Below are 26305 nucleotides of genomic sequence, written 5' to 3'. Positions count from 1 at the left end.
TAGACATACTAAGTGCACTCACCCCACCAAGAAATGTCTTGATTGTATGCCCATGTGTTTTTGTAGACTCCACCAGAACCTTAAGAAAGAAATCTCAATGTAGTTCCTGGTTGTGCACATGGCAACCTTATGGGGCCTGCGCTCCGACTCCAAGAGGGATGGCTTTGATCATAGTCTAGCACCCGGACTCTCATGAGCCCCCTGGCTACAGCTCAAGGTCAGGAACTTGTAGTAAAACCGAGGATTGCTGGGGTCAGTGAGTGGTTACTGAGATGTGTTTTCTAACCGGCACCGAGGGGCGTGGAAGTCTCGGCCTCTCAGTATCTATCTGAGCGACGCCTTGGCTGGCCCAGGAACATGGGAGTACACGGGGAGGACCAGGAGGATAGTTTTGAGATCTCTTGAAAACTTCCTGTCCTTCTCACATGTGATCCAAGCCTCCATCTGGCCTCCAGACTGCTCTGAGTGTTTTCGTGCCTGCAGACTAATGTGCTGGACCTCATTTGGTATGTAGAGAAGGAAACAAACAAGCACAGTGAGCTGTCAAAGAGTAAAGCTCTTGGAAAGCTTGAATGGTTTATTGCTTCTCTCCTTTCTTGCAAAACGCAGTCGAGCAGATTCTCACCACGCTGAGGCTGAGTATCACTTAGATTTTATGGATTCTGAATTCTGTTCGTTTGATTGTGTTTATTGAATTCAGGCGCTTGCTCAGTGCAGAGTGGCCCAACAAAAAATACTCTTGAGTGTTTGGCAAACATTCATCCTGGCTCAGCATTCAATGAAATATCTCCTTTTTGTCAGTGAAATCAATACCTAAAACAAGAGGTGATTTATTGCTCTGAAACACAAATAACTAAATTATTGCATAATACTTCCACAGTGACCTGAATGCAACCAGATAATTATTTGGAAGGTCTGTCGTAGGGCTTTAGCCGATATCCGAGTACTCGAATACTCGGCTTGGGCGGCATTGGTGTACCATTTCACCTACTCGGATTTATTGAAGTGTGCGCTGCCGTTATAAGAAAAATGTTTAGCCTATTAACGAGACAATTCAATTCCGTGGCATTCCTTCTTTTTTTTTTGCTCTTTTAATTGCGAGTGCTTTGAGGACGGATCTGTGAGGAAAAATATCACACATGGACAACTGTTTCAGCTGTTTTATTAAAATAAAAAGTGTGTTATTATGAAAAAAGTGTGTTACTTTACTGTTCAATTTACGTGGCTCTCTTCGGCTGCTCCGCTCTCCTCCCACATGCCTCTCCGTGCTCCGCTCTCCCTCTACATGGCGCTGCCCCCCCCCTCCGTCGGTAAACGAATACTGGAGTACTACTCGAATAGTGACCCCGAACATTCGGATAGTAAAATACGCTACTCGTTGCAGCCCTAGTCTGTCGGTACATGATGCGTTTGAATGATTTGCTGGATAACACTGAACTTGACACTAAATTATGCGCTGATTGTTTTGTGATCATAGCTCTGCATCAGAAATACTGCATTCAACATCCTGCTGCAGTAATTTTCTTCCTCCTTTGCCCAAAATAGTTGTTACTGATTATTTAGTTGTTGTGTGTGCGTGGGCAAAGGCTTCGCTTATCACAAAGATTGGACGCAGGGGGAAACATCCAACTGGGTATATATAATCTTACATTTAGTGTGCAGACAAGAGAGTGCTATTGATCTTGCCATTTAACTGAAATGATTGGCCTATCTCCCAAAATGCTGAACTCCGTCTCTTCAGGTGACAGCCCATTAACACCAGCGCTCCCCACGGCCCCGTTGCTGCACCTTCTCCCAGGATTGGTCATCTCAATGACTCTTTCATAAGATTCACTGCAATGTCAGGGGACCCATAAATAGCCAAAAAAAAAAGTGCTCCTGAGTGGAGTTTCCATAGAAACCAGAGAATAGAAGTTTTTCCTTTGTCTCATAGGGAGACAACAGCTCCAGATGAGTACGCTGTGTCACGAGGATGTGCCGTGACAGGAGCTTCTCATCCGAAGGTTTCTGCGTCACAATATTATTTAAATGTCAGCAAGTGCAAGTTTGGAGTAGTCTATTTATATATTGTTTTTCTTGATGGGGTGTCACTCTCCCAAGTGGAGATATGTAGCTTTAACGAACACTTAAAAACTAGGGGGAAACGGAGACTTCAGCACCGCCACTGGTTCACCCAGCAATGAAGAAATCCTAACCAAAGACACATGTGTTTCTCTGCAGAAATTAAAACCAAGTTACTTCAAACTGCAGCCAAAATATGCTATAAACTGAGGTTATAGATAGATGGACAGATACAGTATATCCAGCAGCTCATTAATAACAATATAGATGATGATGATGATCATAATAATATTGGTACTTGTTATTGTTACAACTACTTAATAATACATATTAACAATTAGTCCATTAATGAGCCTCTTCCTTTGGTTGAGGTGTTGAACAGACTGGTAGCAGTGAGATAAAGGATCACCTGAACCTCTCAGTCCTGATTTATTGCAAGGTAGTCATACAACTTGGTTATACAGCTACGAGGAATTTTATTTTTTTGATTATGTGGCTTGGTAGGCAGGGTGGCCAACATGAATATAACAGCACAAGACAACAGTATGTGCAAGGACATCATGTTTTATAAATATAATATCATAATATAATAATATAGAAAATATTTACAATGTAGGTGTACACGTGGTTTTTTTTTGGGGGGGGGGGGGGGGGGGCTGCTGCTGTAGCTGTGGTGAAGGCAGTTGGTGCTGCATCTAGTAATATATTATTAAATAAATAAACAACGTATTTATCTGAAACACTCACACATGTAATATATCCCACAACCGAAATATTTTAAATATAAAAATCAATATTTTAAGTTGAAGCAAACTGCATCAAGATCACATTCCCAAAAACACAATCACATGCAGGATCTCAAGTCAAGCTCAGACTTTTATGAATTTGATCCAAGCCTCTATCTGCTGTGATAAGTTTTCACGATGGCTTCTGAAAAGGTCTATTTGTGGCTACCGGCTCTCATCAGCTCAGTATCACCAGCTCTAATCTGCCTCTGTTCGTCTGCACTGGGTTTCTTTAGTGTGGAGGCGGCAGAAGAAGCCAGCTCTACGCCGCTGGTCTTTAAAATGGCCATTAGGAATCAATTTAAACTAATGTAGCTCTAATGGAATCAAGATGGCCCCGGCCTTCTGAGCGCCGTCCTCACGCCCGTCATCATGTGTCAGTGCGGGTGCTGTAGTGTTGGTGGCATGATGCTCGGTAAACGGCAACAAATGTCCCGTGACCACCTGGTCAGTGTGGAGGATGCAGCTCGTGCTCTCACAGGAAGAACGTCTGACATGTCTCAGCCTGGTAATAGATGTGGAAGGGCAAATCTGACAGACGAGCCCCCCCCCCCCCCCAGGAGTCCATATGGGAGTGGAGTCATGTCTGGCACCTACACACAGGGGGTAAAGGTTTCTGTCTGCAGTGGCAACACACAACCCTTGAACTGCTGACGGAGCAGAAGTTACCTGCAGCCTTGATGTTTTTACTGTGAGAGAAGCTGCTGCAAAAGAAAAGAACCACTTGATAATTTGTTGCAATTCAGTTGTTGTTTGGTCGTTCTACTGAGCCGTAGAAATCACACAAAAAATAGCTGAAACCGTGCCATTATTAGCCCCAAAAGGAGGCCAGTTTATGTCTTCAAATTGTCATGCAAACATTACTGTGTGAAGGTAAGCTTTTAGCATAATTATCCCCATTTGACCCAGTCTTACCTCTGTAGCACTACACGCATGCATGGACTGTGTTTTTATGCCTGTCTGCCCACTGGTTGTTGACATTTGGTTGTGCTGTCGAGCAGAACACTTGAGTAATTCAGTTATAATCCAGTGCCGTGGAAGAGAACACTATAACAGCCAAATCCCTTTAGCACACAGGTCTAATTGTATTATCTGCAATACTGGGGTAATTGCACACACCAGCTGATGCTCTGCACATTGGACCTAATCTCTCTGTCTTTTCTCTGTATGTTTATTTGTCGGCCTCACTGGTGTTTTTACAGAAACGCCACTCTGCTGCTGCTGAGAGAAATTATCTAATAATGAGAGTGGGGAAAAAGTTAAAAGTGTCACTCGGGGCGCAGCAGTTTCAACAGCACATCCCATCGCTGTTCAACACTGGTTGTTTGTTCCCTGTCATTCTGAAGCTGCAGTGATAAATCAGACTAAAACTGTGGAGACTTCTCTGACCCCCAGTGTAGGCAAGGAGAGTTGATTGTCGTATTACTTACAAATATTAACTCAAATTGTGTTGGGAGGTTGTGAAAGCAGCTGCCTGATTAAAGGGATAGTTCAACAAATTGGTCCATTACCATAATCTCTATAGTCATAGCAGTAGGTTCGGTGCAAGCTGTTTTTAGAACAGTGGAGCAGAGCCGCAAGCTGCTCAGAGCTACGCTACGGAGGCTCATCAAACTCATCAAATACACAATCCAACAACTCCAAAACGCTCTGGTGGACAAGTTGTGACCTGCAGATAGGCTACTGCTTGCCGGAAAACTGCCCCAGACGGGAACAGGCATCTTTTGCATGAATTTACCTCTAAAACAACTCTGTCTGGTAACGTTGTGTTATTATCTCATAGCGTGGTGAATGTGCAGGTCACAACTTGTCCACCAGAGCGTTTTGGAGTTGTTGGATTGTGTATTTGATGAGTTTGATGAGGTGAACCAAGAAATCCCATGAGCCTCCGTCAGCGTCGGAAATAAGCGGGGGCCACGGGCCATTTGGCCCCAAATTTGACCAAGAATGCCCCCAAAAATCATGATCCTGGGGCCAAAATTGCCCCCAAATTACCTCCGGGGGCATTTCCGGAGCAACGACATGCGCAGCCTGTAGCTGCTAAGCGGCAGCACCAGCAGTAGCAGTGTTGCCGCTGGCTTTCTTTTTCCTTTTTTTTTTTTTTCAAGAGAATTAATTAACGCTCATGAGTCCGGCCGTGTTGGGTCCGAGATTCAACGAGCCGGTCTGGTTTTACCGTCACTACAGGCAGTATGCCCGTTTATCACCTATAAACACAGTAGAGGAGGGTGAGTGACTGAGCTCAGGCTGTCAGGGGGTCTCTGATGCAGCGAGAGAGAGACCTGCCGTGCCGTGTAAAAAAACAACAACAAGTGTCACGACTTCCTGTATCTGGCCCTTCAAAATAAAAGCCCCATAGTCTTTCATATTGATTTTGAGACACGGCTCCAAAGGTTTGTTTGTTTTTTCCTGCGACCAATCGACCAAGGCTAATTTTTGGGGGCAGCCCTAGAAGTGATTTAAATGCCATATCCAATACATACCATTCAATTTTATTTCATGACATTTATGTCAAAGATACAGGAGAGTGATAATACACACATAGAAGCCAATAAAATCTCTTGTTCAATATCTCATGACTGATGAAAAATTTGCTGTGTTGAGTGCAGTAGAATTTTGATGCATTGCAATGCATCGCAATGCATCGGAGAATCGAATCGAATCGTTACCTGCTGAATCGTAATCGAATTGAATCGTGAGGGCAGTGCCAATGCACACCCCTACTATGAGTATTAGTCAGGGTCTTATGCAGAATAATTCAGTTATACAAAGATTAGACTACTGGGGATTTTTGTGGGCCCTACTGGGCGCTGCATGGGCCCCTAGAATTATCATCACCTTTCTCCCCTATACAACGGCCCTGGCTGCTCACCCCAGAACGACTGTTGAGTTCACAACAGCCCCCCCACATCGCCCAGCCCTACCTACCAGTGATATTCTCATATTACTGGTAATATCTAATATCTAATATTGACCAACCATAACTTTATATAACCCATTATTTATAACGTTTATATAGACTATGATAGGTGTTTATATAGCTTAGTTTATGTTTTTGTGTGTGTGTATATATATATATATATATATATATATATATATATATATATATATATATATATATATATATATATATATATATATATATATGAAATGGCCCCCAAATATTTTGAAAATGCCCCCACTTTTTGGACTGTGGGGGCCAAAATTGCCCCCAAAATATTTTCTTAATTTCGTACCCTGGCCTCCGTAGTGTAGCTCTGAGCAGCTCACGGCTCTGCTCCACCGTTCTAAGAATAGTTTGCACCGACAATTAAAGGTAACGAACCTACTGCTAGGGATTATGGTAATGGGCCAATTTGCCAAAATGTTAAACTATCCCTTTAACTGTTGTATCTTGCTCTCTGTTTAACCAACTGATGTGAGGTACTGACATATTCAGCCCTTTTAACTGCAGTTATCACTATGTGGAGCTGCCTGTAAATCAGAATATTGACTGTTGAAGGTGCACATGATGCTACTAATGAGAGAGAATGTTGCTGCTATTATTGTAAATTTGAATAAAGTTGCAAGTGTATGGATAAAGGTCTTTTTAATAGGGCTCATAGTAATAAATATGAATTATTATTATTATGTTTAGGTCCATGCTGAGGTCCTCAAAGAATAAAACCAGACTTGTCTGTAGTCACCTAGAGTGTAAGTGTGTTGTTGCTGTTGTGGGTTATTATGTACTTAAAATCTTTAAAGGAACTAGAATTCATTAGTTGATGCCTGCAGACTCTCATTAAAGTAGCAACAGTCTCATATAGCAACCCAACAGTAGCTCATGGTGCTGTATAATTACTCCCATAAACTTTCACAGCAGATGTTGAAAACAATTGGAGACGTGGGGGAAGAAACTTTGTCACCATCAGTTCTATCTGAAGTTGATGTATCTTTTTCTGTTCAGTTTAGTGGCCATGCAAACTCACCCCGCCCCCCGAGGAGTTTTTTTTTTTTTTACAAGCGATAAAGGCGAGGAGAGTCTTTGTGCTTGTGTGTGTCGTCGTCTTGATATGAGACTGTTTTTATAGCATTTACGTGGCAGCACTTCACGGCTCTCTTCTGTGTATTCCAATTACAAGCACAGCGCGCTCTCTTCTCAAGAGGGGATGTTTGGCCAGGACTGATGGTGCTGCTGCTTTGTGCAGGTCCACCGCAGACACAACAGCAACGTCTCCATGGATGCAAACCGGATATTAACCTGCGCAGCCGTCACACAGCCCCGGTTTCACTCTTTTCTCGTGCACTTGCAACACCTCTCTCACACCAGAGGCCCCTGAAGTCAATCTCTCTTGATTTTTCTCTCCCTCTCCTTTTCATTTTGTTAACCCAAGTGAAACATGGAATTGTAACTGTGCTGACAGCCTCCCTCTTTTATGAGGCCAGGATAGGGAGAATAAAAAAAAAAACAGCTAAGAAGTTGGCAATAGGAGTGTGGGACTGAAACATAACATCCTGTCAGGAGTGAGTTTGTTCTGGGTGTTAGTGAACAGAAAAAATGTATCGTTCATCACAGCCTTTTATGAACCCAGTCACTTTCACCATGTGTGAAAACAATTACATAACAGCACTGACTTTGGACACTGTGCTGCCACTAAAGGTTTTATTAAGTCTTGGCCTCGGTGTACAAACAAGTGCTTTACAAACGTCACTGTCTCAAGGGCACAAACATTTCATACCTACCATGTAATTAGATCCCGTCGGGTTTTGTGTAGCTTGAACCTGTCCTGTCATTTGAAACAAAAATGGCAGAGCTTCCACTTTCATTTGCATTTTCATCACGAAGCTCCCTGCCAGGCCTGGGTGGGCTCAAAAGCCCTGTTTTCCCCTGAAAGGAGGCCCAGTTCCAGTGCAGTGTGCAGGGGCCTGCAGTACCCCTCCTCCGCCATCTCTCTCTCTCTCTCTCTCCCTACAGGCTGGACCCAGCAGAGCCAGAGACTGATTGGCTCTGCACTTCAGGCTGTGTGATTCTCTGCAGCAGGGTAATGTCACCCTGGCTCACCATCACAGCTCATTCTGTACTTTTATTCTCCTCTGAGCCTCTAAACGCTTCATTAGCCTTTAACAAGACTGCAGAGCCAGCTCCAAACTCTGCTTTAACCCCTCTGTCTCTGGCTCACCTCCTCGCTCCGCCACTGTCTGAGTCGTAGACATTTTTTATAATTACTTTCCATGTTGCTTGTCAACTCAGAAGTTTCACCCCCGCCGGAGCTGAGATCCAGTCGGGGCGGCGGTGGTGTTTGTGATTCTGATCACTGTGAAGGATGTCTAACAGCAGTGGGATAAATGGCGGGGGGTTAGTTTGGACTGAAGCCTTCCTCATGGACACCCACCCTGAATGGAGAACATTGATGCTTCACTATCCTCCCACCCCCCCAACCCCCTCACTCGCTGTCCCTCTCTGCCTGGATTGTCATACCCTTGAATGGGCCTTTCAGGGCTCCAGGCTAGCAGGCTCAGATACAAAACCTTCCTCTGCAGCATAAAGGGAGAGGGCGCTGGGCCTTCTGAAGATGTTAGTCAGCTAGTCAGAATCAGCCGGGCTCATCACACAGCAGCACACAGACCTTTTCACTACTAGGGCACAGGCGGAGAGTTTACAGCGTGTGTAGAACCACACAAACACACACACTCTCGCAGAGGTTGCTGTATACTTTTTGTTTGCTGTGTAAAACACAAAAATCTTGTTTCTGGTTGTTAAAGGAGTGACGGGAGTGTCTTTTCTGAAACCTGATGGCCCTTATATGGACTGTTGACTAACGCGTTACGGGGTCTCTTTGAGCCCCAGCTTGAATATTTTCCATTCAACTCTGCTCGTGTACCTTTCTGAAAAATGTGCTTTCAATTGCTGATTAATTTTGCATGAATCCTACAGCTTTGAACTAAGCCTGTGTCCCAATTCCACACCATATATACCAGAACTAACTTCACAAAGAGAAAGAAAAAAATCTTGAAATCTCTTGAAATACTCAAGTTTTAAAGATTGAAATATCATTCATGTATCATTTTATTATTTATTCTTCTTTTTAGTTTAGTTTTGAGTTATTTTCCAACAGCTGTGTCCCACCACCACTCTGCTGCAGGTTTTAAAAGCTGTCAGCAACTCCTTCATTTTTGTTCTTCTCAGGGCATGTTGTTTTTTTTGTATATTTTTTTGGCTTTTCATGCCTTTATTTGATAGGACAGTTGAGAGAGACAGGAAATGGGGAGGCAGAGAGAAGCGGGGATAGGTCCGCCTGATGTGGGATGTGGGATTCGAACCGGGGCCACCTGCAGCGAGGACTATAGCCTCAACACATGGGGCGGGTGCTCTACCAACTGAGCTAAACACCGCCCCCTTCTCAGGGCATGTTAACTCTAAGAAGAGTTCCCATGCTCTTTACCAGTTTGACTTAAAGGGATAGTTCAACATTTTGGCAAATTAGCCCATTGCCATAATCCCAATAGTCATAGCAGTAGGTTTGTTACCTTGTAGGTGCAAGCTATTTTTAGAACGGCGGAGCAGAGCCGTTCCCTCATCAAACTCATCAAATACACAATCCAACAACTCCAAAACGCTCTCGTGGACAAGTTGTGACCTGCACATTCACCACGCTATGAGATAATAACGGAGTGGTACGAGACGGAGTTGTTTTAGAGGTAAATTCATGCAAAACCACTGATGCGCGTTCCCGTCGGGGGCAGTTTCTCGGTAAGCAGTCTCTGCATTTACCTCGAAAACAACTGGCAATGGCAACTGGCAATGGGCCAATTTGCCAAAATGTTGAACTATCCCTTTAACCAGTGTAATCCACTACACACCAGTGACTGGTTAGATTTAGTGTGTTGTATAGAAGTGAATGAGGCACTTAGACTCTACACTGTGTCTTCAGGGTATACCCCAGCTCCCCTGTGCCAAGGCGCTCTACAACTACGATGGCAAGGAACCAGGAGACCTCAAGTTCAGCAAGGGCGACATCATCATCCTGCGCCGGCAAGTGGACGAGAACTGGTACCACGGGGAGATGGGCGGAGTCCACGGCTTCTTCCCCACCAACTTCGTCCAGGTCATCAAGCCGCTGCCACAACCGCCACCTCAGTGCAAAGCTCTCTACGACTTTGAGCTCAAAGACAAGGAGGCCGACAAGGACTGCCTGCCCTTCTCCAAGGTGAGATGCTGCAACACCCACCGACCTGCCACGTGGTCACTGCAGTAAAACGAAAAATACCTCTCATTACTCTGACACTCTGTCCCACAAGTATTCATTTTCTCAAGTTATATGCGTGTGAGGGTTGTTAACCGAAACGCCCTGAGAAATGATGTAGATTTTGAGCCAGACTGGTTGATGAACAACTGTAATTAGACCGGAGAGAATGACTGCCATATAAAGCAAGGCACGGCTCAACTCCGGCAGCTGAGCTTATATCTGTCCTGCTGTTCGGGTCACACTGTGATGTCGTCTGTATGCAGTCATCACTTGTTTAAATGCCACATGAGCATAAACAGAAACAAGCTTACTCAGTAGTTCTCTGAACAGAATGTCATCTCTTAGACCCGTGTTTTTACTCTCTGGCATGTTTTTTCTGTAATACAGCATTGTCCCTACCTCATTATTTCTATTCCATGTTTGTTCCTCAAGGATGAGAAACACTCTCAGCCAACAACATCCTTAATTAGGCTCTTCCTCATGCAGAGCTGCCCTCTGTCTTTAATTTACAGGATGATATCCTGACAGTGATCCGCAGAGTGGATGAAAATTGGGCAGAGGGTATGCTGGGAGACAAAATTGGAATTTTTCCCATCTCGTACGTGGAGGTAAGAAAACGGACCTGTCAATGTCCCCAGTCATTACTTGAAGCAAATGCCTAATGAAGATCAGACAAACGCTAAGATCCTTTGAATGTAGTCCTCTTTCCCTCTACGTCTTACTAAATGTGTGTGATACTTTTCTACCTTTTGAAATGCTCACGTTTCCTAGAACCACTAAACACGTCTTTGAAGATTTAGACAGCCAAGGTCTCTGAGCACCACAGGTCTTACTTAAAAGCTTGAGGAATAATCCAGACAGAATAAAGTAAATCTTAGCCCTTAAAAGATCATTTCACTTTTTCCATTTGAAAGCTGTCAATGTCAGTGTGCGTTTTATTGTCAGCAGCAAAAATATGTCAAGAAATCTTTTTCACTACCAGAATAGAGTGTTGAGGTTAGTCAGTGGGAAAGCAATTCTTTATTCTTTATCTCTTTCATGTAGTCTACTCTGTTATATTCATATTTTTACACTGAGTGAGGGTTTTACAGAGTATTTCTAAGGTTATATATTGTTTTGCTTCAAGCCACACTAGAAGGATAGAACATCTAACCACCCTGTGACTAGATGGTATGCGCTGCAGTAACGTTCAGCAGGAATGCAGTATCGTGGCAAACACCGAAAAACACGCTTTTTTTGGAGGGGGTCGGTAGCATCATTTGTGCTGGAGCAGTAATCTGCAGCTGCTGTTTAAGATGGTCTTAAATTTAATGAAGTTAAGATTACCCAGCTGGTATTTTGTTCCTAATCCAGCACGTCTGCCGACTTGTCAGTGATGAACCTGCACGGGCTCTCTCCTGCAGATTGGAGTGAAATGCTTTGCTTTTATGTCCTAAGTAGAGGGGGAGCTGCTTGGGGCAATGTGTGACAGCAAGTGAGAGCACCCTGTGATTAACTGAAGCCTTTTTAGTGTCTTACCTTTGATTCCCACCCTGCAGTCACACGGTATGGTGCCTGAGAGGGACACAGAGCATGCAGTTTGTTTCACAGCTCACTAACAATCCATCACCTCCATCAGGCTACTAAGTTCAGGTTAAATACCTGTTTGACCAATATGCTGCTCCTCATCTCACAACAAAGACAGAGTCAGAAGAATCAGCTCTGTTATAGACAGCTACAGTTCTCATGATCAATTAAAACACTCCTGCCATCTTCACCTCTTCATCTCTATCTGTTATTTCCCCCCTCACTACTCTCCTTGTTGCCCCCTGCCTCTCCTCTTCCTCTCCCATAGTTCAACTCCGCAGCTCGTCAGCTTATAGAGTTGGACAAGCCGTCAGACTCCAGTGGAGACTCTGGTGAAGGGGCCTCCTCGGGGCCCCAGAGCAACGGTGCCCAGCGGGCAGGAGAGAAGAAGAACAGCAAGAAGCGACATTCCTTCACCTCTCTCACCATGTCCCACAAACCCATGCTGGCTCCTCCCCCGCAGCGGCACTCCATGGAAATCAGCGGGCCGGTCCTCATCAGCTCCAGCAACCCCACAGCAGCCGCCCGGATCGGAGAGATCAGCGGGGGACTTTCCTGCAGCGCACCTTCACAGGTAAGACACTCACACAGCAGCACAGAGACAGAAGGAGAATGTTCTCCACTTTGCAGGTTGTAGTATTAATAAGTACTGTGGTTACACAGAGAACTCATTACTGGAAGGATACAGTGAGATAAATGATATTTATCCAATCACAACACATCCTGTCTCAACGTCTTGGTCTCTCACAGAGACAGGGAAGTGGCTCCGAAACACAAAACTGCGAAATGTACAGCACACTGACTGACACTGACTGATGCCCCTTCACTTTGTTGCTTAGTGACACTTGACTGTTCAGTGATTAGATTGATTGTGACATTCTCTAACCCAGTGAGCTGAACAAGATGACTCTTCAGCTGACTCAACAATATCCTCCTCAGTGGTGTTTAATTGCATAACTGAAAGAAGGCACAATACACAGCCAGCTGGAAAACAGCGTCCGGCCTTCAGCTCCTTTTGTTTTCACAAGATGTTTGTTGCTTTTCAAAGGCTCCACTCTCCTTCTGTCAACAATTAGACTGACGTCCCTCCCCCTTCATCAAACTGAACAGACCATTGCTCCATCCAAGCGTTTGAAATCATGGATGCGTGACTCCACTCTACCGCATAAACGACCCCAGCTTAGTCCTCAAGGTTTCCACACCAATCCCAACATGACAGACAATCTCAGCTGCTTCGTGGCTGCCAGCCGCTGGAGGTCGGCTTTGCCTTGGTGTTAGACATTCAGCACAACACGCACACAGACTCGCAAGACAAGTGTCCCGCCATTTATCTTCATCGCAGCCTCTCCGCACGACTTAAAGTCAAATGTGCAGCCAAGAAAAGTAGGAAAGCGGGGCATGAGCTTGAATCAAAAAGATGTTAGACTTTATATGGTGACTCAGAAACTATTAAAACAGTAATGAATTGATGATTCAGCTGAGAGTTACCACAAGTTCGAGGACAAGAATAAAGACTTAATAGGTGAAGCTGATTGTTGCCAGGATTTCAAAGTGATCTTGGCATGTTCACACAGCAGCTGGCTCTCTTCTTTGTTATCTAAACTGTATCAAGACAGCTTTTAAAGGCTGCTTGTTGCCAGTATTTTGAGACTAATTTTCAGTAAAGTGACATCTGCACTGCTATCCCATTCCCAGGGCCTGTGAGAGTGTAGAGCTCGTCTTTTGAGCTCTGCTTCTCTAGAATTGTCTGCCTTTTTTCTTTCATGTACTTTGTGTGTTGTCTGCAGAGTTTCTGAATGCTGGTGCTCCAAAACACCTTATTAAGCAGTTCAATCATTAATCTTTCATCAATAGCGTGGTGTTTGTGCTTTTTTGAGAGAGGCAGACATGGAGGGTGCTTGTCTACAGTGAAGTGGATCTTGAGGATCTTCTCTCTTCTTCTTCTTTTTTTATTTATTTAATTTTTTAACCAAAAACCTTTTCATGTAGTTTAGATGCATGCAACATCAAAGACATCTCTTCATGTGGAAGGTGTAATCATGTTTTAATGACTCCAGACTTGGCCCTTTCCCACTAACTACTATCATGATACTTTAAGAATTAAAGAAACTTGTATTTGTGCCTGTAAAGCGATCCTCCCTGGTGACACCGGGGCTAACAATAACTTTGATTTACACATCACCGTTTTAATGAAAACATAAAAGAAAGTATCTCCAGGCACTGTATGCACAGCCTCTCCCTGCCCCCCCCCCCTCCTCCACTTCACGTCTGAAGATTTTCTCTCCCTCTAACTTCCAGACTAAAAAACAACAAAGGTGAGCCCCCACTGCCTACAGGGGCTGAGCAGTCTGCTTTGGAAATGAGCCGGGCTACCATCTACATAAGACGCAGGGGAAAGAAAAGTAGCTATTGTCAATGGAATTTGTTTGAAGAACAAACAAATGAGAAATATATATATATATAACCTGGAAATGAAATTTATAATAACATATTGCATATACACATAGACGAATGTCCCAGGCATTTTGCTACCAATACCTGCCACCATCCAACACGGTTACACTTTAGATTAGATTAGATTAGATTAGAAAACTTTATTGATCCCCAAGGGGAAACTGCTTTGCCACGCAATAAAAACACAAACATCACTTAACAAACAATACAAACATTTCCATACCATTGCACAAAACTTATTAACATGATTGGATACTTTGCTTTCCCCTGACACACCCAGTGAACAATAGATAAGGAAGCAGTGAAAACTGAATCTGACGTGGGTCTGCTCTGTGAGAGGCTCACCTTAAGAGGCGGCCCCGTCTGGAGCAGTCATGCGTGGAGAGGGACACCGGGGGCTACAGGGAGATATTGTCTGTGGCCGACAGTATGGCCTTGTTACCTAAACACTGGCATACATGACTGGTCGGGGCTGGGGAACCCACCTCTCTTTATATGCCCAATGAAACGTCCTGCCGAGTGGTTGCCAGGTTTCTGTTGGCGAATCAGATCATTGAGCTACAGTTTGATCAGGGGCAAAGCCACAGAGAGTGGTTTTTACACTATCATGACAATGTGACATATCGTAGCATCATCGAAATTCTGTGGGACATTAGATGTCTCAAATGATCCATGAAAGCCATATGTTCCTGGCTTCTGCCCTGAAGTCTTATTAATCAGTTAGATTGATCATGATTATGTGGTGCTGGGATCTGTCTACTGTCTATAGAATGGATGGATGGGCTGATGAGGTGTTTCCTAAACCACATTTCTATTCTTTGTGTGTGAAACGTGTCCACTGCTTTGGTATCAGCGAGGTTTATTTCATGGTCATATTTCCCTTTCGTTGACAGGTACATATTTGCACAACTGGATTAATCGTCACCCCGCCCCCTAGTAGTCCGGTTACTACAGCAACTGTCTTCACGTTTCCCTCAGAGACGAGCTACACATCCATCCCTGTGGTAGGTAGAAGACATTAAGACTCTTACAAATACTAGAGCAGCAACAAACCACTTAAACATGTTTGGACCACTGGATTTAAGGTTTGTTGCTTTTTCTTTGATACGTTGGTGTTAAATTAACCAACCTTTTATTTTATTTTTAGTTTGTGTTAATTATGTGTTTGTTTGGTTGAGTTTAATGGGATTCAAGAGCAGAATTTTATTGTGTAATAAAAACTCCACAAATCTTATGTTCAAATGTGTGTAAATGTTGAAAGCTGAGACAATAAAAAAAAAGTATATGTGAACTGAGTTGTAGGTGCTGCAGCTCTCTCTAACTTATTGAAGTTAGTTAACAATAAAATAGCTGACATGATGAATACAGTGAATGTTTTAGACACATAGAGCTCACATGTACTTCTTGTACAACTGTAAAATAGTCTTCAGTCTGGCACTGCATAAAAACTGGAAGCTACATTTCATATCCAGCCAAAATACAAAGACCAAAGTTTAGAACGGTAGGGAATGCCAGTTAGTTTTGTTTTTATTCCAGTCAACAAAATGAATATTTCACTCATTTTACTCACGTGAATGTAATAACATTATTTTGCCTAGTTAGTGTGTATGAGCGTATGATTTGGGAGCATTGATTGTAGTCACTTAATTAAATCCAAAAGCTTCCATAAATACATAACGGATGGTAGTAATATAATGGCTGAATGTGATTTCATAAACATGTTGGGAAGTATAAAATACACAACTATCTGTAAACTTGGAATGGAATGAACCAACACATGTAGTGATGCTAACTTAGAGGCCTTTGTTTCCCCCTGAGAGCTGAGCTGAGAGCTTCTGCCTCATGGAGCCTCTCATCAGCTGCCAACAAGCAACTTGAAACTGTGTGAATCTGGATTCAGTGTCAAATCAGATACCACAGCTTCATTTCTCAAATGTTGCCTCCATGGCGATAACGACACCGAGGAGTCTTTGAACTAACTTTTGATTTCTGTACCTGTTTGTGACACATTTCGTCTGAGCCAAAAGTGGTACGACTAAAAATGTCAAGAAATCCCTGCAGCCCACACAAAACAGCACGTACACTTCCTGTGTGTGTGTGTGTGTGTGTGTGTGTGTGTGTGCTCTGGCATGTGGAGTTTCTGAATGAGCAGGAATGTGTACACAAAAGCTTGAGCTCTCCGCTTCACTTGGGAACCCTACATGATGTTTTTGTACAGATGATTTCTCTAGCCCGCAGGCAACCTAATTATCTCAGCTCAAGCGTCAGCAGTGAACCGAAACGCACATCGACACTCATACATACACGTAGGCCCCGTACACATACCACAGGGCCGTCTGAGCGCCACTCTCCTCCCCCATTGTGTCATGGAAGCTATTACTCTGCCGCTCTCAGCGCTGGCAATGTCGAGCTCGGGGCGACTCATCTCGTTCCTAGTTTGTGGGAGTTGTCTTGAACATCATTCCAACACGCTGGATGCTCATTTGGATGTTGCAGTTTCTCACAGTTTAGTGCAAAAATAAATAAGAGTCGCCCTGCTTTTTATGTGCTTTATGTTGAGGTAGCAGGTAGCAGGTCGGTGACTTAATTTCACTCCTGTGATCTTGAAGCACACAAAGCCTATAAAGAAAAACATGCAGCGATTATGAAAGCCTGCAGTCAGACACTCGAAGCTCTTCTGACATTACAGACGTTCAATAAGGGACAAGGAGATGAAGCCACTCACAGCGTCTGAGGGTTCCTCTGAAGTGTGTCTTCAGACATGTTTCCTCATTTCATATGGTCCTAATTAAACGCCGCAATGGATTTAACATCTAGCTATGTGGTCTCCTAGCAACAAACAAACAAGCAGAAGAGGAGATTCTCGGGCTGGAAGGGGGGAAGTCGGGGACGAGGCCACGGTTTCTGCCAAACTGACTCACTCTGAGTGTTGGCAAACCAGGGGGAATAACCCAGATGACAGATGATCTCTCAGTCTCTTCTCGTCTTTGTTGCTCACAAACAAAGTGGTTTCTCTGCTTATGCAATAAACGCCGGGCCCTCTGAGGCTGCTGCTCCTTTGTTTTCCTCCGTCTGCTCATGCTAAGAGGAAACAACTGAGCTGCTGTGAAATTGCAATGAAATGTTGACCTTGTCAAACGACTAATATTATTTTCTATTTGTCTTGTACAGGATGCTCTTCCGCCACCCCCACCTCCTCCCCCTCAATCCTCTGCCGGCGGAGCGGCGTATTCATTGGCTGCCGGACAGAGACCCTCCCCCAGCATAAGTGACCAAAGTGGGAGACAAAGACCCACAGTGTGAGTTATAAAAACAGTCCCACACAAAAATATGCAGTCTTCTTAGATGTGCAGTGAAATGTCAGAAGTGGTTTGCGCACCAGTGGCCCAGGGCCATAACGCACATACTCACTGGGCCGTCTGTGCCCCCCCCCCCCCCCCCCCACACACACACACACACACCCCACCACCATCCCAGCTGTTGGTGTAAGGCTGCAGAGCGTGAGCCTCGCACAGGTGAAGGGGTCACAACATGTGGGTGACAGTCTCCTGGGTCCCATTGGAGATTCTCCCCCGCCACCCCTGACATCTGACCCCCCCCCCTCACCTTTACCCTCATTACTCCCCCAAGACACCACACACCTGATAAGAATTAGACGCACCCGTGCCTGCTCCTCCGCTGTCATCTGTGTCTGCCTGCGCTCGCATGTCAGACTCAGAGACATTGATGTTATTCACACTGAAGTCTCCCTGAAAACATCCCAGCTCAGGCTCCTATCTGCTTCGGCTGCCTTTGCATAGCTCTGCTGTGGAGAGATGACCCGCAAATTGTTTTGTCCTCCAGTGCTGATTTTCTCTGGGTCAGGGGACACAGTCTGTGCTGGAGGCTCTCAGAGGAGATGATGACATGCGCGCAGCCCGACAGCAGGAGAAATCCAGAGCAAATGGCATGCTGTTCAAAATGTTGAACCAGTTTTTATTTCCATATGAGAGAAAATGAACCACATGGGGTCAGTGTGTGTGTGTGTGTGTGTGTGTATATGTGTGTGGTTTGCTAAATGACTAATTTTTGCACACTGATTGTTCTGGTTGCAGCTATGTGGCCATGTTCCCCTACACTCCCCGTAAGGAGGATGAGCTGGAGCTAAGGAAGGGAGAGATGTTCCTGGTGCTGGAGCGCTGTCAGGACGGCTGGTTCAAGGGCACCTCCATGCACACCGGCAAGATAGGAGTCTTCCCTGGAAACTACATGAGTCCAGTCAGCAGGTCAGTCACTCGTTCACTCTGTACAGTCAGACACACACACACACACACACATATTCTGGGTTCACATCGGTTTCTGTGATAAATAATCGTGGGTAATAATTCCACCACCTTTTCAAAGATCAACCTGTTTAAAATAAACAGTTTATACACTCTCAGATCTTTTTTATTGATTCATTAATTTCATCATATTTCATACACCTAGTGTCGGCTGTGCACAGCCGCCCTAAAGTTGATTTATTCACATTCCTTTTTAGGAGGTATAAATGATTTATTTTCCTAATTATGGCTTTCAGACTGATGTAAACAGTGAGTTACTGCAGAAATTTAAATCTCATCATGGTTTTTTAACTGATGTAATATCCCTAGCACTCCCTGTATTGCTCACTAATGTGGAGACTCCGGTGTAAATCTCATTTACATAACATTTTGTTGGGGCCAGAAAATCTCCCTCATAAAATTCTCATGTAAAGGTCTCATGTCATGTCTCTTCTCCCTTCAGGACAGCGTCGGGGAGCACTCAGCCCAAAGTTCCCATGAGTCTGTGCACTCAGGCCGGCCGAGGGGTCACCATCGTCAGCCCCTCCTCCGCTCCTCTCGGGGCCATTGTTCCGGGGCCTGACTTCAGTAAATCCCTCACCGTGTGCTCCACCTCTGTACCTGCCAGCTCCCAGCCCGTAGCCGTGGTAACAGCGGCTCAGACGGCCACAGGCCAGCAGCCTAAAGTCCCACTGCACGTCAGCTCCCAGATGACTGTGAATCAGGCCCGTAATGCCGTCAGGACCGGTAAGTCCGCCGCGACTCAAACGGTTCACGGTTCATGTGATGAATGCTGCTGCATCACATGAACAGCGCGACGGCTGCCTGACTTTGTTTTATATTCCATCTGCAGCTGCGTGTCACAGTCAGGACCGGCCCACGGCAGCGGTGACGCCCATCCAGTCTGCGACACCCGTGGCCTATCTCCCACACCTGGCCGTGTGCGCGCAGTCCTCCTCCGGCTCCGCCCAGGGCTGTAGCCGGGCCGGGGTGGCAATGGGCTGCGCCGCCGCCTCTCTGACCCCACCCAACGTCAGTGCTGCATCCTTGGACGGTGCCGTACCTGTCGGCAACAGCTCTGCTCTCAATCCTGTGTCCAACAACACAGCTCTGGCCTGCAGACTGGACAAGGATGTCAAGGTTGGACATGAGTTAAAATCCTCTGTGACAAATGATCCGTGACGAATGATCATTGTCCGACCCGTTTTCTTTACACATTTTATCATGGTGAAGAATTTAAAGGGATAGTTCAACATTTTGGCAAATTGGCCCATTGCCATAATCCCTAAAGTCTTAGGAGTAGGTTTGTTGCAACTTGTCCACCTGGAGTTGTTGGATTGTGTATTTGATGAGTTTGAGAGGGAAACCAAGAAATCCCATTAGCCTCCGTAGCGTAGCTGTTCTAAAAATAGCTTGCACCGACTTTATGGCAATGGGCCAATCTGGCAAAATGTTGAACTATCCCTTTAAGTTGAATTCTTGCAGATAGAAATTATAGTATTTGAAAGTGTTGTGTTAAGATGTTTGACTGATGACATTCACTAATAGTAGCTTCAATGAGAGGTCTTTTTAATGGATACAGCCTGTTTCTGTCTTTCTGTTCTTCTTTGTTAACAAACAGCAGCAGTGTGATTGTCACCATCCAACCTAAGTGTGTGTGTTAGTGTCAGTGGTGGAGGATGGAACAGTCTCAGGCACTAGAAAATACTTGTGTGTGTGGTTTATAAAAAAAAAACCTGACTTGTCTCATCGCTTCAGGAGTTGCTGCAGTTCTCCAATATAAAAAAAAAAAATGCTGCTGTGTTCGTTCTGCAGAGAGAAAAGAAAAGCCTCCTGAAGCTGTTGTCCTCCAATAAGAAGAAGTCTCGCCCCTCTCCCCCTTCCTCTCCGACCCTGGAGGCGGAACAGACTGCGGCTGGAGAGGGGCTGCACGGCGCCGCGGGCCACGACGCCTCCCCTCCCTCCGGCTCCGGCAGCTGCCTGGAGTCTGAACCTGCTGCTGCCGCCGTGGCTTCTGCCTCTTCATCCTCCTCATCCTCAATGGTCCCTGAGTCTTCCCATCGGAAGAGCAGTCCCCTCGACGGATGTGCTCCCATAGCCCCTCCCCCTCGCCAGCCATGCTCCTCTCTTTTATCTCAACAGCATGACGCACGGCCCATCATATGTGAGAGGTACGCTGATGTAAATGTGCAGTTTGACGCTGTTGTTGCCAGTGATGGGAATAACGGCCTGATAGATAAACGACGTTACTAACGGTGCTACTTTTTTCAGTAACGAGTAACCAAAAGGGTTACTGTTTCCCCCGTTATAACACCGTTACCGTTACTGTCAATAAAATGTGCTGTTACTTGACTCAAGAAGTCCTGTCACAAAATAATAATACACCAGTTTACATGTACGTTGTGGAACCCATACATTTTTTCAGGCTAGTCAACTAGTCGGAAATAAGGCTCACTCAGTATTCCTCCACTGTGGAGGAACACTAGTGAGTTGGTTAGAGCAGGAGGTTAGAGTTATGGTTAGGGGGGCGAGTCCAAGTATTCTGACATACTGTATATGAACGCAATAGTTACTTTTCCTGGTAATCAGTTACATTTATAATATAGCAACTCAGTATCTTTTTGGAGACAGTAACTAGTAATTATAATTTATAATATTTTAAAAGTAACATGCCCAAAGCTGGACACACACATGCATACACATGCCTGGTTTCTGGGTTCAGATACGCTTCTCTGTTATAAATATCATGGGTAATAATAAGTCCACCACCTTGGCCTTTTTCAAATATAAACCTGTTTAAAAGAATCTGTGTATATACGCTTAATTCTTTTTATTGATGAATTGATTTAATTACATTTCATACACCTAGTGTTGGCTGTTGATTGTTATTCATATATCTTTTTTGGAGGTATAAAGGATTTATTTTCCTAATTTTGGCTTTCAGAGTCATGTAAACAGTGGCTTACTGCCAAAATTTTAAAATCATCCTCAACGCAATAGTTACTTTTATAATGTCATAACTCAGTCACTTTTGGGCGAAAGTAATGAGTAACTATGACTAATTTGCTTTTAAAACTAACGTGCCCAACACTGATGACTCCTATTATTGGTAACAGAGACGGTGACTTGATCGTCACGGTGTGTATCAGTCACTGACTTTGCCTCTGGCCGTCCTCCCCAGGTACCGGGTGGTGGTGTCGTATCCCCCGCAGAGCGAGGCAGAGCTGGAACTCAAGGAGGGCGACATCGTGTTCGTTCACAGGAAGAGGGAAGACGGCTGGTTCAAAGGCACGCTGCAGAGGAACGGCAGGACCGGACTGTTCCCCGGCAGCTTCGTAGACAGCATCTAACAGGCTCTGTAGAGGGAACCGCGCTCGACACCGCCATCGCCATCACTACCACCGCCACCTCCTCCTCCCACCAAACGGCTGCAGTCTGTCGCTGGCAGGGCAGCACTCGCAGCGTGGCTGGGACAGGACCATCAGATGGACACTTTAACCGCAGCTCGAGTCACCGACCAGGACGTCGGCGACACGCGAGCGAGAGCTTCAGAGGACGTGTTGTCAGTGAAAGCACAGTGGACAGAGTTAGAGGAAAGCACACTACTCATGAACGTTTCCCTTTTTTTGTTGGTTATTTATATCTTCGTTAACAAATCAGCTGTTTAATGTGTGCCTTGTACTGTTCCTCACTTTATTGTACATACGGACACAAAGATGATTAGTCCTAAAACAATATAGCTATGTTACGCATTTTAACTTATTTCATAGATTGGCCTTTTTTCGTAGTGCGCCACATTAGGGGGTTAAGCTGGCACATGCCTTACGCCATATTGTACCACATCGGTTCTGTTCCTCTCCAACACACTACTGACAAAGGTTTTTTTTTAGCATTGTTTCAGACCGTCAGCAGGCGCGAGTCAGGAGCAGCCGAGCAGAACAAACGAGCAGCGTTGTCATCACTTGTGCTGCACAGCGGGAGACGGGACACTTCTCCAGCTCCACAGGCATTACCTCAACCAGAGGATCACGACAGAGATCTGCTGTATTGCACATTTGGGTAGAAAAAGCGACAACGTACAGCCATGTGAACATTGCACATCTGAAACTATTTCTCTGGGCCAATCACAGTTTTTATTTCTCCTGGTGTGGGCTCAGGTGCTGAGGACAGTCACCTGCAGCCGTCAAGTATTTACATGCAATTAGCAAAACCTCCTGCAGCAGACCAAGTGAAGATAGATGTGTCGCAGGACTGTTTAGTCATGCCTTTCTTTTTTAAACATGCAAAAAAAAAAAAAAAACACACACACATACACACTCCAAACAGACTGCAGTCATATATTTGCTTACCTTCTTTGTATTCACTGACCAGAGTAGCTGCTCTCCTAACCCCATCGGCAGTAGCCAAACACAGACGTAGCTCTGCATCACAAGAGCGACATAACATTTCAGTAACAGTGCACCACAGATTCTCCTCAGTGTATAATTACGTTGGGTACAGTTTAGACAGAGGCCGACACCTGCTGCTCTCAGACAGTCTGTCATATAACCGACCTGGACACACAGTAAGGCACACACAGGTTTTGGACACTAACTCATTCCTAATGTGACTTGTGGCAATAAAAACACAGCTAGCTAAAGCACAGAATGTTTGCCTAGAGTAACATATCATGGCTTCACTCCACAGGAAGAGGTGTGTTGTTCAGTTTAACCTGGTGAAGGTAGAGTTTTTATTAAAGTCAATCACTTTGACCCCCTTGATTTTTTTATTTTTTTTATGTCGTTTTTGTGGTCGGGTTTAGTTGTACATTTCGTCTCTACAAAGTCTTTAATGTTAAGTGTTGTATTGACTTGAATTACTGTAACATTTCTTTGTGATTGAAGGGGATCTGCTCATAGTTTGGTGCTTGTTAAACAGAGAGAATGGTCAGTTCTAAAATTAATACTTATCAAAGAATATATCACAACGTAATTCCTCTTTTCCTTTTATCCAGTATCATTAATGACTGATCTCTGACTGACCTGAAGTCCTAGTAGGAGGTATTTATACACTTGAGAGTTGTGGCAATCACTGAATTGTGCCAAATCTGGCTTTGAGAATGAATTTACCCAGAGTTTGTTTTTGTTTTTTTCAGTCTTTTGTTGCTAACTGAGGGGGACCACTGTGTAACTGACTGCTGGAATATGTTGTAGTTGTTTGTAATTTGGAGAGTTTGGAAAAGGATGGTACGAATCACTGTTAGGGCCTTTTTTTTGTATTTCTGAATTGGTACTTGCGTAGAATGAACCTGATGTTGTATTGTTGACTTGGCAATCACCACACCAACCTCAGGCTCTACGCTTAAACTGCTCTTCTGAGTCATTTCATTTCACTGGTAAGCCTTTAACTTACACATCAGACTTACTCCAAGACACATGCACACATCTCCGCACATTTGTGCACATAACATTTCTAATTTCTAACTAATTTGTCCATGTATTTCATGCATAGGCTGCACAGTTTCACATCCATGAAACATGAAGCATTTCCAACAGTCGGTAAACTATATTTTCATTTATTGGAAGATGAGCAACTGAAGTTTGCTTGATTCAACTTAACAGATTTTCCTCATGCCAAGGTGACTTACTTGATCTTTTTTTTTTGTCTGTAGTTAGTCTGTTTGTCTGAAAATGGTGAAACTGAAATCAACCTATTTGGCACAAGTCTATTATGTGAAAAACATTCTGAAGTACTTTAGGGAATAGCACATTTTGTAAAAATCTCTATAACAATAAACGCTAATGGTTTCCATAATTTCCCCAGGCTAAGTCATCGTTTCATGACAATGATGCAGAGTTGTTTTTCCCTCTGTTTTCTCCTCTGACCTCGTGTTGTCGTCCTCTTCAGAGAATCAGAGACAAACAGCGCTGACTGTCTGTGTCCTTGCCTCGACTCCTCTTGCCTCATTGGTAAAGCCAAAAGTTTTGAACAAGTCTAAACACTTATTACAATTTACCACAGTAAAAAAAAAGGGCAGTTTCTCCTAATTAAATGTATTTGGGGTAAGTCGCATTACATGTGGTCATTAGTGTCTCTGGGAATGAAAGGTTGTAGCTGGAGAACCTTCTGCAGTGACATAGAGCAGAGCAGCATGCTGCAAAGAGAGGTGAGCCGTCCCAGTGTTCAGCTGGGAAACACTGACAGGAACTGACAGGCACCCAGAGAGGTCATTGTACTGCACACAGCTCCCCGCAGAGGATGGGTTACCATGGAAATAAGTTATTCCAGCAGAGTAGACTATAGCGAGTGGGAATAATAAAATGTGTACATTTATTCATCCAAGAATACGTATACTTGAGGCACTTTGATGTGAGAACACTACAGTGTGACCGAGCAGTGAATCGGCTCGGCGTGGGTAAACGGCGCAGAAGGTCAAGATCTGAATGACCAGCGAGCATTTAAGTAGAGGAAACGGCTCAGTGTGCAGAGTGTGAGTCAATCATTATTGGCTGTAGAGGGTGTGAACGCCTCAGATATCAGGACTGGAGTAAAGAATTTCTTGATAATGTTTAAGCTCAGGGTGTGTCGTCGGCCACCGCAAACACCGTCTCTGTGCTTTAATGCACCGAGAGAACAGACTGAGGTTTTCAAGAGTGTAGAAAAGGGTGCACTTTAATAAAATGACAGCTGTGATAGCTTCTAAAAATAGCTTCTAAATCAAAGACAGAGCCTCCAGAGACAACACCAGGAAAACATGAAGGTTTTTGTTACACATGTCTGAACCAGGGCTTAATATGAGCTGGAGTGACTTTTAATTTATCTGAAGATCTCCTGCAGTTCATACAGTATAGTGTGTGAGAGTGTGTGTGTTCATGCATCTACAAGGCTGCAGAGCTATTCATATCTTATGTGTGTGTGTGTACATGTGTGTACCTTGTGAGAGCACAGAGCAGACAGCACCAAGATCACCAAGGTGTGAAAGAGGGGAATAATGTCTCAGTGCTCATGAAGGTGACCTGAATATAAACCGAGTGCTGCTCCTCTCCCTCTCTCTCTGACACACACACACTAAAACACTTCATACTAATGAACTCTGGTGAAGAGCAGCAACATTTGAAGGAAACGACACCAGCCGTGGTTGTATTTTCTTTCCCTCTGCAGCGTGGATGTGATTCACGGTGCTCAGGGTCACAGGTCCACTCCAGCACAGGTTGTGAATGTGATTTAATCTGAGCAAATCAATCGTGTTGAATGGCTGAGCCTGATGGAGGCCCAGGTGTGGGCCAGGGCCACCCACTCTCCAACATTACTCACTTCTCTGTGCACCGGTGACAGTTTGCCTTTTCTACCGAGATATATTTCCACACGGGGAACAATGATTCATGAGGCGAAGAGGATAACGGATCGTGGCAATTAATAATTTCAGTGCTATTTCAGGGTGAGTGGAGAACAGCGACCTCACCATGTGCCTGTGTGGAGAGAAATCTCCTCAAACATTGACATATGTCCCGGACAGAACTGTAAGTACTCTTGTGAAATGAATGCATTCATGCACCGGTGCTGCAGTGAATGATGTGTTCCTCATTCAAAGGACACCATAGGAACATTATGTTACTAATGAAGCACAATCAGGTCTCTACAGGGCTGCTGCTCTCACAAACAAAACAAATGTTTCTGCAGTGATCCTCGTGACCTTTGCAGCTCCACTCATCAAGCTCATTAGTTAGAGAGGGCCTCCAGACTGTCCACCACACAAACATCTACATGCTGTGATGTAATGTCACTGAAGGCAAAATGACCCTGTCTGTATGAATAAACACTGTATTTACTATTAGGCCTACTCTTATATCTTATTTCTCAGATGTTTTTTTTTAATTAAACAAATATGAACATTGTCAATGGTTCTTCTGAATTAACAAAATTAATGATGAAA

At 44.5% G+C, this 26305-nt stretch overlaps 1 protein-coding gene across 3 annotated transcripts in view; it reads left to right on the top strand.

Annotated features, from left to right (window-relative positions):
• sh3rf1 (SH3 domain containing ring finger 1) overlaps positions 1 to 24092 on the top strand; it is a 35150-nt gene extending 11058 nt beyond the window's left edge. For 2 of the 3 annotated variants that reach the window (XM_083970763.1, XM_083970764.1), the window contains exons 3-12: positions 9758 to 10033; positions 10585 to 10680; positions 11907 to 12212; positions 14986 to 15096; positions 17264 to 17391; positions 18187 to 18357; positions 18857 to 19140; positions 19247 to 19533; positions 20209 to 20564; positions 21575 to 24092. In XM_083970763.1, the coding sequence (XP_083826889.1) occupies positions 9758 to 10033; positions 10585 to 10680; positions 11907 to 12212; positions 14986 to 15096; positions 17264 to 17391; positions 18187 to 18357; positions 18857 to 19140; positions 19247 to 19533; positions 20209 to 20564; positions 21575 to 21743 (2184 nt within the window). In that variant the 3' untranslated portion in view covers positions 21744 to 24092. The remainder of the gene's footprint in view (positions 1 to 9757; positions 10034 to 10584; positions 10681 to 11906; positions 12213 to 14985; positions 15097 to 17263; positions 17392 to 18186; positions 18358 to 18856; positions 19141 to 19246; positions 19534 to 20208; positions 20565 to 21574) is intronic. The other variant, XM_083970765.1, reaches the window with a different exon arrangement.
• Positions 24093 to 26305: the final 2213 nt, after the last annotated feature.

The sequence above is a fragment of the Trachurus trachurus genome (assembly GCF_905171665.1).
Source record: "Trachurus trachurus genome assembly, chromosome: 4".
NCBI classification, from domain to species: Eukaryota; Metazoa; Chordata; class Actinopteri; order Carangiformes; family Carangidae; genus Trachurus; species Trachurus trachurus.
The sequence above is the reverse complement of the archived record's forward strand: the minus strand, read 5'-3'. Positions and strand labels throughout refer to the sequence as shown.